General features: G+C 35.6%; 1 protein-coding gene across 1 annotated transcript; it reads right to left on the bottom strand.

Annotated features, from left to right (window-relative positions):
- Window positions 1–3,035: 3,035 nt before the first annotated feature.
- Window positions 3,036–6,845, bottom strand: LOC135694037 (putative G protein-coupled receptor 19). Its single transcript, XM_065212678.2, has one exon. It carries the CDS (start codon window positions 5,383–5,385, stop codon window positions 4,150–4,152), a length of 1,236 nt encoding a protein of 411 aa, XP_065068750.2. The 5' UTR covers window positions 5,386–6,845; the 3' UTR covers window positions 3,036–4,149.
- Between the last annotated feature and the right edge of the window lie 7,443 nt (window positions 6,846–14,288).

Below are 14,288 nucleotides of genomic sequence, written 5' to 3'. Positions count from 1 at the left end.
GGTTGCTTTACCTCGATTATGAAGTTTTTTTACCTTCGTGTTATTCAGCAACTGAAGAATGTCATTTGAGCTTATGTATTTGCCCACCTGGGAAACTAAGTATTGAACAAAAATGCAAGCAGAACGAAAACGAAAAGGAAAACGTTCTAATAAAAATTTGTCTTCAAAAAGAAGCTTTCGTCAGCAATGTACTGTCGCTCGGCAATGTACTCCAACTTTTACAGCAGCTAGAGAGTGCCATTTCAGATTCGCACTTATATGCCAAGCATGAGTTGATACCTCTTGCACTCAATCATCACAATTACAGGCGATGTCGCAGTTATCACAATGCCTGTCGCAGTCAAGTTACGGGGATGTGTGCATGTATTGCTGGTAAGCCATATTTTGAAATTTCAAAACCAATAATAATTCAATAGAGAGATAAAAATTACATCATGACCTTTTCGATACAGCTTCATACATGGAAGTTTATAATGCGTTAACACGATTCATACTCATTGCGTGATCAGAGTAGTTCTTGGGAAGCAATTACATATCAAGGCAGCTTTGAAGTTAAACAGTTCGAAAAGAACGAAAAGAAATTGTACCCAAGGCACGTATCGCCCTTCAAATCTAAGTTTCCACTCGTTGGTAACAATCCCTTTTCCACCAGACAACTAAGATGCATCACAACTGGTAAGCAGAAACGTGTCGCAGAATATGATATCGGCTTCCATCAAGGCAACAACCTGCTCCTATGTTTCTTCAACAATGGCTCATTAAAGGTCCACATAGTTTCTTTCCTTCAATTAATAAAGTGAGTTTGAATAAAGAAAGATATATCTTCTCTTCAAACTGTTGATAGGATGTTATTGTTGTAGAATTCGCTTTTTGCAATTGTATACAACCGTTCGAATGAACTCCCTTACGTGATCCAAGGCTTTCTTAGCTAATTTCTAGGAAATAGCCAAGTTCTCAATATGCTGGTATTTTAAATCATCGTCACGGGCCAGTGGCTTAACGCAGTTTAGGGCATCTTGATTCAGCTTTTGTCAACCTTTTCTATCTACGGCACATTATTCGCGGATAGTTATTAGTTTTTTTCAATTTTATAGACCAATGAAGTGAGATTAGATAATTTTCCACGGCACAGTAGGCAATAACTCAAGGTACGCTAGTGTGTCGTGACAGAGTGGTTGAAAACATCCAAGGGCCCCCGGCCAAAAGGGACCCAAGGTGCTTTTACGTCCTGATCTTTACAGCTTTGCTCAAGTTCAAATGACTTTTGAAAATTTTGAACGTTCTTCAACTGAAGCTGTAAAACTGAAAGCTGAAGTTTTCCCTTCCTAGAAAATAATTCTCATTTTTATCTTTTTCCATTGTGTTTGACATGCTCTACACCAGTTAATGTGATCTTCTTGCTGTCTGTGAATAGAAGTCCCGTAGCAGTTTTTCATAAGGGCTCCAGATGCTTTCATTACGCCAAAGCACATAAAAGGTACTATTCACTATCACAAAATCGCGCATAGATTGCTTCCTAACCTTTTTCATTACATTGTAGAAGCAATTGAACAGAACTTTTTCTTTCTAGATGGGCTTTGTGGTCTTTATCCTTGCAAAGAAAATAAGTTTCCTGTCCACTGCCTTCCCTCTCTAGCAGCCCAGTGTACAATTACATGAGCTAAGTATGTGCTTGTTTATTCTCCAACACTAGCATCTTCATGCCGGATCACATCTCAGCAACAAAGCTTCAAATTGCAAAAGTTGGAGTACATTGCCAAGCGACAATGCTGACAAATCGACCGTCTTTCATTGCTGACGAAAGCTCCTCTTCAGTATAGCCTTTTTGAAAAGAAATTTATATTAGAACGTTTTCCTTTTGCTTGTATTCTTGTTCAATACTTAGTTTCCCAGGCGGGCAAATATATAAGCTCAAATGACATTATTCAGTTGCTGAATAACACGAAGGTAAAAAAACTTTAAAATCAAGGTAAAGCAACCTAAATTACGACAACCAGCCTTTGAATTCCACGTGCTCGAAAACAAACTTTAAAAAGCAATAACTCGTTATCTTAGGTCTGGTAGAGTTTATTCTTTAGAACATTATGCTCCTATTACTATGTCAAACAAGGTAGTTGGAGCGATTTTTCAAAAAAGAGAATTAAAAATTTTGATGACCGGGGGAAATGACGTCTTCGACCACGTGATTTCTATTGTGTAGCAAAAATGTTTTCAAGGCTTAAAAAATTCAGCAAGACTGAAAGTACCCAAGACAAATGGGGGTTGTTCCTACATCTTTCCTTCTTGAGTAAAATGCTAGTGACAGTCCGAGTCACGTGATTTGTTCTTAACAAATAAGATATCCGTGTTTTGTCAAAATGATGATTTGATTTGACAGGGCGTTTAAATTCATCAGAAATAAATTCAACTCAAATATTTAGATACGATAAGAACACTTCAGGTAATTTCTTGATATGCCTGGCTAAATTGTCTTTTGAGATCAGATTTACACCCCTCCCCCCTTTTGATACAATTGTCGCGCACAAGATTAAAAAATCAAACGATTTCACCTACTGAAATTGCTCTAAAAACGTGCAATTCGAAAATGAAGGGTTGGAAGCAGCTCCTTCTATAAATCATTTTTGAAACATTACATAATCATTTTTGGAACTCTTTAGGAGGTTCGCATTTTCGTTGTTTCGTTGATATTCAATTTTGAACACATTGAAAAATTTTACTATCGGCCAACACTTCTAAACAGCTAGTTCATTTACAGCAATAATATATTCTTTGGATTTGATTCAAAATACAGGAGACAGCTGCACTCACAAAATTGATCAATATTGCAAAGGCTTTTTCCCTTCTCTCCAAAAAGTTTATTGCGTGTGGTTATGTTTACGATGCCATAAAAGGACTTGGAATGGGTATGGTGGAGTACCCCTAAGCCTCCTTACCTGTCACTTCACACCCTTTCTTCTCCAAATATTTGCTTTTTTAAAGTAGTGAAGAAATTTTTGATAAATTTAAGATGAGAAATAAAACAAAAGCAGCATAAGTTCAAGAAAAACTTTATTCTGTATTAAAAATACAGAAAATTTTTACAGTTTTTTGAAATTTTTGAAACTGTTCCATTTTTTCCAAAGTGGATAGACTCTCACATCATACTAATCTTTAGAATCCAAAGTTTTGGTAGATGTATAATTGCATCCAATAGTAGAGGACATTTGTATTTCAACCCTCATAAATCTAGATACAACAGAAACCTGAAAGTTGAGAAAAAAACGATCCTATCTTCTGTCGGGGGTAAAGGAAGAGCTAGAGCTGCCTTTCACATTTCATTGAGGAAAGGAGAAATGTAAAAATAAAAGCAAAAAGAGCATAAGTAGATAACTCAACAAAAATAATAACTGAAAATCACCTGGGTAAGTTATCATTTGCTGTTTTTAATCCACTTCAGAAAACATCAGGAGGACCAAGGGACAAGGGATCTGGTTTCAGTAAAAGGGCATTTGAAAGACAATTCCTAACATCTAAAAACTCTGTCATAACTGTCATTTTATTTAGATTTTCTATGGCTAGCTTTTGGCATAAGGAATTTTTTAGAAATGTCAAGAGAATAAGGCCCTACAGTCAGAATTTCACAAGAATCTCTTGAAAATTAAAAAGGTGGTGGTCAAGGGCACTTTAATGAAATGGTCAATTTGACCCCTCTTGCACCACCTATCAAATGGCAACAGGGGCTGTTGCCCACCCCTAGAAAGTGCTTTTTGCAAAGCATTATAAAAGCAAAACAGGTCTTGGAAACAAGGCTTTTGAAGCTGTTTGAGTCAATTTAGAACCAGTAACATATACAAGCTGCACATTTGTAGCCAGAATTTTCAAATCTGAATATGCAAAATGGTGGCTATTATTTTTTGGCTGTTAAGCATGAAATCAGGGAAGTTATGATTTTGATATTGAAAACAAATTTAATTCATTTATAGAGACTAAAGATAATTCTAGGTTGACACTTGTATTTACAGAGGATCAAACTTTAATTATTTTACTTTAAGAAAACAAAAGGATACACAGAATTTTCTGAATTGTAAATCAGTATGATGATATGAATAGATTAAGTTTAAGATATTCAAAAATGTTGATAGATTTCTGAAATGCAAATCATATATAATCTTAGGCCCAAGCATCTACACAACCAGCAGATGAGGCCTGAAAAATCTTAACAAGTTGTTTACTGTTCAGATCTGCAGTTGTGACACCCTCTGATTGTTGTGGTGCAGCATTTTGTTCTTTATGAAACAAAACTGTATGTCTTGACTGCTTTATAACAACATAATCTTTTATGGCACCTTCATCCTCACTGCCTCTGTGACTACTCTCTGTGACCCCTACTTGATGTCGCCTCTGAAGTGCTTGTAAGGCATATGGCTGTGATAGATTCAGATTAACTAAATGTCTACACCCTTTTCTGAAGTTACTGTTAAATATGGCATACAGCACAGGGTTTATGGTAGAGTTTGAGAAGCTAAGCCAGAGATATGCAGTATTTACATCATAATCTGAAGGCCTCCAAAGCTTGCTAAATTCTGCAACGAAATATGGTATCCAACAGACTATGAAAATAGCATTCTGAATCATCAACATTTTGATAACTGTTCGCTTAGTTTTTGGAACCCTACCAAGAGACTTTTGCTGGCACTTTGGCCCCTCTGTGTGGATTCGTTGGGAAGCAGCAGCAGCATAACTCTGTCCTTTGTCTTGCTTCTTTGCAAATACATCTCTTTCATAGATTGCTTTGACCACAAGAATATATAGAAAGATCAAGATGAAGAGCGGGGAGAAAAATCCACAAAGACTAAAAACAATAAAGAACCCACCCCATGATCCTAAGCTGTTCTCTACACTGCATACTCTTCCACAAGATGTTGTCTTCAGTTCATAAAAATACAAAGCTGGTGTACATATAAATATGATAAAGACCCAGATGAACGTAATGAGCTGAAACGTTTGGGATCTTCTCAGATGAAGAGTAAGTGGGTGAACAACGACATAATATCGATCCAGTGCCATACATGTAAGCATGCATACTGAGATACCTGCATTCAAGTAGTGAGCAAAATGTACCAGTTTGCATGACAGACTGCCAAGTGCCCAAGCTCCTTTAAAAATCCAGTGAAAGTAAAATGGTACTGCAAAGAATGGAATGCTTAAGTTCACTATGGCTAGATGGGCCACAAATAGATTTGTCACCCATTGTACTCTGTGACTTCTGCTGATGACAGCAATGACAAGGCAATTACCAATGAGCGCTGAGAAACCAACAATGCTTAGTGTTATCATTTCTATAATCTGTTTCAATGAATTTGTTGACAATGATTGAGCAGTGCATGTTTGATTAGAAAGAACCATGTCACGTTTTGGTTCCTCATCAGGACATGACAAAAGCTATCATGATATCACCCTTAGACAACGGAAAAGGTGGTTGTCAATGCCAAACAAATGAAGGAGATCCACTCTTACAATTGTCGAATAGTTACGTCGTTTACTCGTTGAAGGCCTACAAAATCTTGATATTTGAATATGAATACCAGCAACCTATATGAACACCTAGCAGTTTCTTGATAACATTTTTAAATAGCCAGTACATCCAATATTGCATTTGTTTACAAAGTGAAGTGACAATCTACCAGACGATAACGATTCGATGCTGATTTCAAGCCGAAGACGTCGATTTGTTAATTGCTGCATTCAAAGATCTACCCAATAAGTTTGTACAATCATCTCACCCTCCGTGAACTTAATCTGATCAATATACTGCAATCAGAAGAGGAAAGATCAATGCACCATTTGATCGAAGTGGCAGACAAAAGTCCGGTCTCCTTCCTCTTGGTGTTACAACTTGACTTTGGCTCTATTTCTTTCAGAAAATAAGTAGTTTGTTCTTTCCTTTCATTATCGTCTTCAAATAATTATGCTTAGCTACTGTTCGGTTTTGATAATCTGCTGAACTTTCGCTTGCCTTGATCAGGCCAATGTTGTCATCTCACCTTCAATTCAAGTGTAGTGGACACGCTCAAGATTCTTTCACGCAAAAACCAGAAAGTGCATTGAAGTCTTACTGTGGTGACAATCTAAACAAACTAACTTTACCTTCAATATTTAGTGGATAATTATCCCAGGCAAAACACTCGTGCAAGCTATGATTTTCCGCCTCTGTGCTAGGCCATAGTCGTCAATAATTTATCAAAGTTCAACAAAGGAGAACAGGTCTGTATGAACAGGAGGTAAACATTTCCATAGGAACTACTAAACAACAGGCGATCTTTCCCGGAAATGGCCCATCATTTGTAAAGGGAACTACATATAACCTTTTACATAGCTGTCAATGATAGCTGTAGCAAAATAACCATGGATAAACTTTTAAAAATATGACCAACCTTGGATAGAGGAAGGGTCTTTCGCGGGAGAAGGAAAACCGTACTTTGAAAGAATTTATGAAAATGATAACATTGAAATTCAGGCTAATTTAGATAAGATAGAGAGGAAAAAACACGAGGATAAACGAATCATTCCCAAAAATCTTTATTCTTGATTTAACCAGCTGATGGTAAATAACTAAAGCCTAAAGGAATTGCAAATCTCTCCAAAAACGAATTTCATTCAAAAGAGTACCCTAAACAGTGATGTAGATAGGAAAATTTGTAGGAGGGGCGAAAATTGGAATTTTCCGACAAAAATTCTAAAAGGCATTTTAAACCTTTCATGAAATTGAACATAAGACATCTACATTAGAAATGAAATAAAACGAATATAAAGTCCTATAATGTATTCCAAGTCAAGTGTCAAAAATCATACTACTTGAAGTTTTTCTGGTCTTCTTCTTTGAAAAATTTTTTAAGTACCATACCTCTTGAAACAGAGATTGTTATATTCAGCTTTAAAATATTTCCTTTCAAAATGTTACACTTGGAAAGAAGAGGAAAACCGAGTGTAAATCCAACAAGATCAGAAATTTTCCGTTAAAATTGCAGATTATCTTTAGAAAGGGGGGGGGGGGCTTTCGCCACACCTGACTCCCTCTATCTACGCCACTGACTCTAGAAACATCCGGCCACCTTTATTCAAACTATTAATGGCATTCTAAACCAGGGGTTAACTAAGACAAATTTCAACACCCATAATTCAAGAACTGGTAATTTTTTTGTAAAGTGTTTTAATTTTACTGAAAACCGAACCGAAGTAGCGATAGAAAGAGGACAACTCAAAAAATAAATTTTCCTTTTGATATCACTGTTTGCATTGGAGACAGGAAATATTTACAGGATATACAGGGCAGCGGCGGAAATTCATTTTTGAAGTGTGGGGGGGGGGGGCAATGCCCACAAAAGCACGCAAATTTGCCGACAAATGACATAATTTTACCAACAAAACCGACAATTTAGCAAAACCTGGGGGCGGTTTACCCCCACATGCCCGCAATGTCCGCCACTGACACAGGGTGGTGTTGCCTGATAAAGATGCATGCCATAAAAAGCAGTAGAAACTTCCTTCAAATAAAAATATGCACGAGAAAATATGCTCTGATCTGGACATTACAAAATTGGCATTAGAGCATCATAATTGTGTTCAATTCTATGGATGCCGCAATGAAAAATATAAAACTGGCAGGATTGGTTAGTTATGCATCTCAACGTCAATAAAAATGTACTCTTAGGTGCCAAATTGCCGTCCCACCCCAGGTTTTTAATTTTTGAGAATTTTTCCAACCCCCCGCTCTTGTTAGGACCCCCCGCCAATTGATTTTGGCAATTTTGTGCTAATTACTGTAGTGAAACAAGCGTAACATAAGCTAAATACTGTCGATGATAAATGGTAGCTAAAAAATAGCGAAATAAGCGTACTGATTTCAAGTGCATTTTGAGTATTTGGTATATATACCTTGATAATTAAGACCCCCCGGTAATTAGAACCCCCCGGCAATTAATTCTGAACATAAAATTAATTCTGACCCCCCGGCAATTAGGCACATCCAAATTTTTTGTGCAAGCATTGGCTAGGGTGCTAGCTGAAAGGCCGCAATCGTGTGAATTTAATTGAAGGCAAAACAGTCCATGCAATCTTTTGAAAATAACTGGTTTTTGCCAAAGAAAACCTGTACCTTTATGTGCATTTTAACTTTTGCAAGAACTACAGAGAAAGGGGACAGCCAGGGGCGCCGGAAGCATTTTGAGGAGGCGGGGGCAGCTACTCAAAAAGGGCACATTTTCAATGTCTGATATTAGAATTATGACAAAAAAATGACATAACATAATACTTTGGTACCGATAAAACGTTCAATCTAAAAGGCCAATTTAAAACTTCCCATTCTGTTGTTTAGAGGCTGTTGCTGAGAGGGGGGGGGGGGGTAACAGTGGCGGATCCAGCCAAAAATCTGACTACCGCCGAATTGAGATAGAGGGTTGACCACACCCTTTATACCACACCCATTTCTTGGTCACACCCGGTTTTCTCAAATGATTATTGCTTTCTATATTTTCTTATGTAGACCATTTTCAAGAGACAAGCGGTGCTTTACTGAAATTTCATGTATCCTTACAACAAGCTTGGGAAGAAATAAATAATCTTATTCAATATTCTGAGGATGGATATTCTAAAAAAAATTTACGGCATTTAGACGAGGAACACCATAGAATTAGAAAAAAATACATTTGGCAGAATTTTGAAGTGTCGCCTAAAACTCGCATTTAGTCGGACAATTACTTATGAAAATCAGACCTGTTGAAAATTACAAGTTTAAAAAGCTAGATAAAATTTGCAATTATTGAGAGCAACTTTTGTTAAACAAAGAATCATACTTTTGGCGAATATTGTGGGACTGACTTTTAGTTTAATATTCTTTAAAAATATATTCCTACGAATAGTTGTGTATTGTACAGAATAATGGGTCATATCGGCTTTGAAGTTACAGTTTGCCCACTTGCAGAATATGTAGGCATCCCCCATCTTTTTGTAACGTTTGAGCCGTGTTGAGCGGCAGTACTACTCAACCCCCCATCTGAGCGGTAGTCAACTCGGTTGTTCATTGGTTGTCAACAAAGTTTGTATGAATCCCCCCAGGTTGGTAGTGATTTCTGACGATTTGATTGGTTTAGGCAGGCTGACTACCGCTCAATGCAGCTCGAATCCGCTCTACACCGACTCAACCCCCCTAGCTAGCAAGGCATGATTTCATCATCCCCTCATGCTACCCTTCTATTTGCAAACATGTGGCTCGGCAATTGGCACGCAATTTCCATAAGGATAAGGATTAAAACATATTTCTGTCTCTGTGGAAATTTCAGGCATGTTCCTAGGAAGAAAGGCTTGGTTTGCAGCGCGATCAAATATTTTCAATAATTAAATATGGTTTAATCAAAGTAGTAGGATAAACATGAAAATGGTCCTTGTTTCTATAATTTTTTGAATAATCTGCCTACCGCTCGAGCGGTAATCGCGGTAGTCTGGATCCGCCACTGGGGTAAAAAGGAGGGAAGATGCCATTTCTTTTGAACATGAACGATCACGAAGTAACATTTATGACCAAAAGTAACGGCAACTTCCCTCCTTTTTCAATGAAAAGGCAATACAATCAAAAGAAATGATAATAATCAGGGAAAACCTTGATGCTTGGCAATTACTTTGGCAATAGTTTTGTTTTGTAGCAAAATCTATATTTTTCTGTAGGTTACCCTTTTTCTCGCGACAATTCAACTCTTTCATATTCATTATCGACCACGAAGTCACATTCATAATAATCAAAAGTAGCGGCCAGTTTCTTTATTTTCAATGAAAAGGCAATACAATCAAAAGAAATGATAATAATCAGGGAAAACCTTGATGCTTGGCAATTACTTTGGCAATAGTTTCGTTTTGTAGCAAAATCTATATTTTTCTGTAGGTTACCCTTTTTATCGCGACAATTTAACTCTTTCATATTCATTATCGACCACGAAGTCACATTCATAATAATCAAAAGTAGCGGCCAGTTTCTTTTATTTTCCATGAAAAGGCAATACAATCAAAAGTAATGATAATAATCAGGGAAAACCTTGATGCTTGGCAATTACTTTGGCAATAGTTTCGTTTTGTAGCAAAATCTATATTTTTCTGTAGGTTACCCTTTTTCTCGCGACAATTTAACTCTTTCATATTCATTATCGACCACGAAGTCACATTCATAATAATCAAAAGTAGCGGCCAGTTTCTTTTATTTTCCATGAAAAGGCAATACAATCAAAAGAAATGATAATAATCAGGGAAAACCTTGATGCTTGGCAATTACTTTGGCAATAGTTTTGTTTTGTAGCAAAATCTATATTTTTCTGTAGGTTACCCTTTTTCTCGCGACAATTTAACTCTTTCATATTCATTATCGACCACGAAGTCACATTCATAATAATCAAAAGTAGCGGCCAGTTTCTTTTATTTTCCATGAAAAGGCAATACAATCAAAAGTAATGATAATAATCAGGGAAAACCTTGATGCTTGGCAATTACTTTGGCAATAGTTTCGTTTTGTAGCAAAATCTATATTTTTCTGTAGGTTACCCTTTTTATCGCGACAATTTAACTCTTTCATATTCATTATCGACCACGAAGTCACATTCATAATAATCAAAAGTAGCGGCCAGTTTCTTTTATTTTCCATGAAAAGGCAATACAATCAAAAGAAATGATAATAATCAGGGAAAACCTTGATGCTTGGCAATTACTTTGGCAATAGTTTTGTTTTGTAGCAAAATCTATATTTTTCTGTAGGTTACCCTTTTTCTCGCGACAATTTAACTCTTTCATATTCATTATCGACCACGAAGTCACATTCATAATAATCAAAAGTAGCGGCCAGTTTCTTTTATTTTCCATGAAAAGGCAATACAATCAAAAGTAATGATAATAATCAGGGAAAACCTTGATGCTTGGCAATTACTTTGGCAATAGTTTTGTTTTGTAGCAAAATCTATATTTTTCTGTAGGTTACCCTTTTTCTCGCGACAATTTAACTCTTTCATATTCATTATCGACCACGAAGTCACATTCATAATAATCAAAAGTAGCGGCCAGTTTCTTTTATTTTCCATGAAAAGGCAATACAATCAAAAGAAATGATAATAATCAGGGAAAACCTTGATGCTTGGCAATTACTTTGGCAATAGTTTTGTTTTGTAGCAATAGCTAGATTTCTCTGTAGGTTACCCTTTTTCTCGCGACAATTTAACTCTTTCATATTCATTATCGACCACGAAGTCACACTCATAATAATCAAAAGTAGCGGCCAGTTTCTTTATTTTCCATGAAAAGGCAATACAATCAAAAGAAATGATAATAATCAGGGAAAACCTTGATGCTTGGCAATTACTTTGGCAATAGTTTTGTTTTGTAGCAAAATCTATATTTCTCTGTAGGTTACCCTTTTTCTCGCGACAATTTAACTCTTTCATATTCATTATCGACCACGAAGTCACATTCATAATAATCAAAAGTAGCGGCCAGTTTCTTTTATTTTCCATGAAAAGGCAATACAATCAAAAGAAATGATAATAATCAGGGAAAACCTTGATGCTTGGCAATTACTTTGGCAATAGTTTTGTTTTGTAGCAATAGCTAGATTTCTCTGTAGGTTACCCTTTTTCTCGCGACAATTTAACTCTTTCATATTCATTATCGACCACGAAGTCAAATTCATAATAATCAAAAGTAGCGGCCAGTTTCTTTTTTTTTCAATGAAAAGGCAATACAATCAAAAGAAATGATAATAATCAGGGAAAACCTTGATGCTTGGCAATTACTTTGGCAATAGTTTTGTTTTGTAGCAATAGCTAGATTTCTCTGTAGGTTACCCTTTTTCTCGCGACAATTTAACTCTTTCATATTCATTATCGACCACGAAGTCACACTCATAATAATCAAAAGTAGCGGCCAGTTTCTTTTATTTTCAATGAAAAGGCAATACAATCAAAAGAAATGATAATAATCAGGGAAAACCTTGATGCTTGGCAATTACTTTGGCAATAGTTTTGTTTTGTAGCAAAATCTATATTTCTCTGTAGGTTACCCTTTTTCTCGCGACAATTTAACTCTTTCATATTCATTATCGACCACGAAGTCAAATTCATAATAATCAAAAGTAGCGGCCAGTTTCTTTTTTTTTCAATGAAAAGGCAATACAATCAAAAGAAATGATAATAATCAGGGAAAACCTTGATGCTTGGCAATTACTTTGGCAATAGTTTTGTTTTGTAGCAAAATCTATATTTCTCTGTAGGTTACCCTTTTTCTCGCGACAATTTAACTCTTTCATATTCATTATCGACCACGAAGTCACACTCATAATAATCAAAAGTAGCGGTCAGTTTCTTTTTTTTTCAATGAAAAGGCAATACAATCAAAAGAAATGATAATAATCAGGGAAAACCTTGATGCTTGGCAATTTCTTTGGCAATAGTTTTGTTTTGTAGCAAAATCTATATTTCTCTGTAGGTTACCCTTTTTCTCGCGACAATTTAACTCTTTCATATTCATTATCGACCACGAAGTCACATTCATAATAAACAAAAGTAGCGGCCAGTTTCTTTTATTTTCCATGAAAAGGCGATACAATCAAAAGAAGTGATAATAATCAGGGAAAACCTTGATGCTTGGCAATTACTTTGGCAATAGTTTTGTTTTGTAGCAAAATCTATAATTTTCTGTAGGTTACCCTTTTTCTCGCGACAATTTAACTCTTTCATATTCATTATCGACCACGAAGTCACACTCATAATAATCAAAAGTAGCGGCCAGTTTATTTTATTTTCCATGAAAAGGCAATACAATCAAAAGAAATGATAATAATCAGGGAAAACCTTGATGCTTGGCAATTACTTTGGCAATAGTTTTGTTTTGTAGCTAAATCTATAATTTTCTGTAGGTTACCCTTTTTCTCGCGACAATTTAACTCTTTCATATTCATTATCGACCACGAAGTCAAATTCATAATAATCAAAAGTAGCGGCCAGTTTCTTTTTTTTTCAATGAAAAGGCAATACAATCAAAAGAAATGATAATAATCAGGGAAAACCTTGATGCTTGGCAATTACTTTGGCAATAGTTTCGTTTTGTAGCAAAATCTATATTTCTCTGTAGGTTACCCTTTTTCTCGCGACAATTTAACTCTTTCATATTCATTATCGACCAAGAAGTCACATTCATAATGATCAAAAGTAGCGGTCAGTTTCTTTTATTTTCCATGAAAAGGCAATACAATCAAAAGAAGTGATAATAATCAGGGAAAACCTTGATGCTTGGCAATTACTTTGGCAATAGTTTTGTTTTGTAGCTAAATCTATAATTTTCTGTAGGTTACCCTTTTTCTCGCGACAATTTAACTCTTTCATATTCATTATCGACCACGAAGTCAAATTCATAATAATCAAAAGTAGCGGCCAGTTTCTTTTTTTTCAATGAAAAGGCAATACAATCAAAAGAAGTGATAATAATCAGGGAAAACCTTGATGCTTGGCAATTACTTTGGCAATAGTTTTGTTTTGTAGCAAAATCTATATTTCTCTGTAGGTTACCCTTTTTCTCGCGACAATTTAACTCTTTCATATTCATTATCGACCACGAAGTCAAATTCATAATAATCAAAAGTAGCGGCCAGTTTCTTTTTTTTTCAATGAAAAGGCAATACAATCAAAAGAAGTGATAATAATCAGGGAAAACCTTGATGCTTGGCAATTACTTTGGCAATAGTTTTGTTTTGTAGCAAAATCTATATTTCTCTGTAGGTTACCCTTTTTCTCGCGACAATTTAACTCTTTCATATTCATTATCGACCACGAAGTCACACTCATAATAATCAAAAGTAGCGGCCAGTTTCTTTTATTTTCCATGAAAAGGCAATACAATCAAAAGAAATGATAATAATCAGGGAAAACCTTGATGCTTGGCAATTTCTTTGGCAATAGTTTCGTTTTGTAGCAATAGCTAGATTTTTCTGTAAGTTACCTTTTTTATCGCAACAATGTTTCATCTTAATAAATATTGTAATTTTATATAAATGTAGATACTTCGATATTTACCTGCAATTTTGTTTGTTGTTTTGAAATAATGATTAAAAGTTCTTCATTGATTTAACTTGATCAAGAATTTCTGTTTTATAAGTTTCATCCAGTAGTATGTCTACTAGATTTCCGAAAACAATTAACTTTTATACTTTGACTTTGAAGTTTTTACTGCATATGTTGAAGCCATGTGGAGTATTTGCGCCCGCGATTCCGTGCCGCCATGACCAG

The sequence above is a fragment of the Rhopilema esculentum genome, chromosome 11, assembly GCF_057945365.1.
Source record: "Rhopilema esculentum isolate cy_ngs chromosome 11, ASM5794536v1, whole genome shotgun sequence".
Lineage (NCBI taxonomy): Eukaryota > Metazoa > Cnidaria > Scyphozoa > Rhizostomeae > Rhizostomatidae > Rhopilema > Rhopilema esculentum.
The sequence above is the reverse complement of the archived record's forward strand: the minus strand, read 5'-3'. Positions and strand labels throughout refer to the sequence as shown.

Coding starts and splice junctions, on each gene's coding strand:
- LOC135694037 (XM_065212678.2), bottom strand. CDS start 5,385: ATGGTTCTTTCTAATCAAACATGCACTGCTCAATCATTGTCAACAAAT.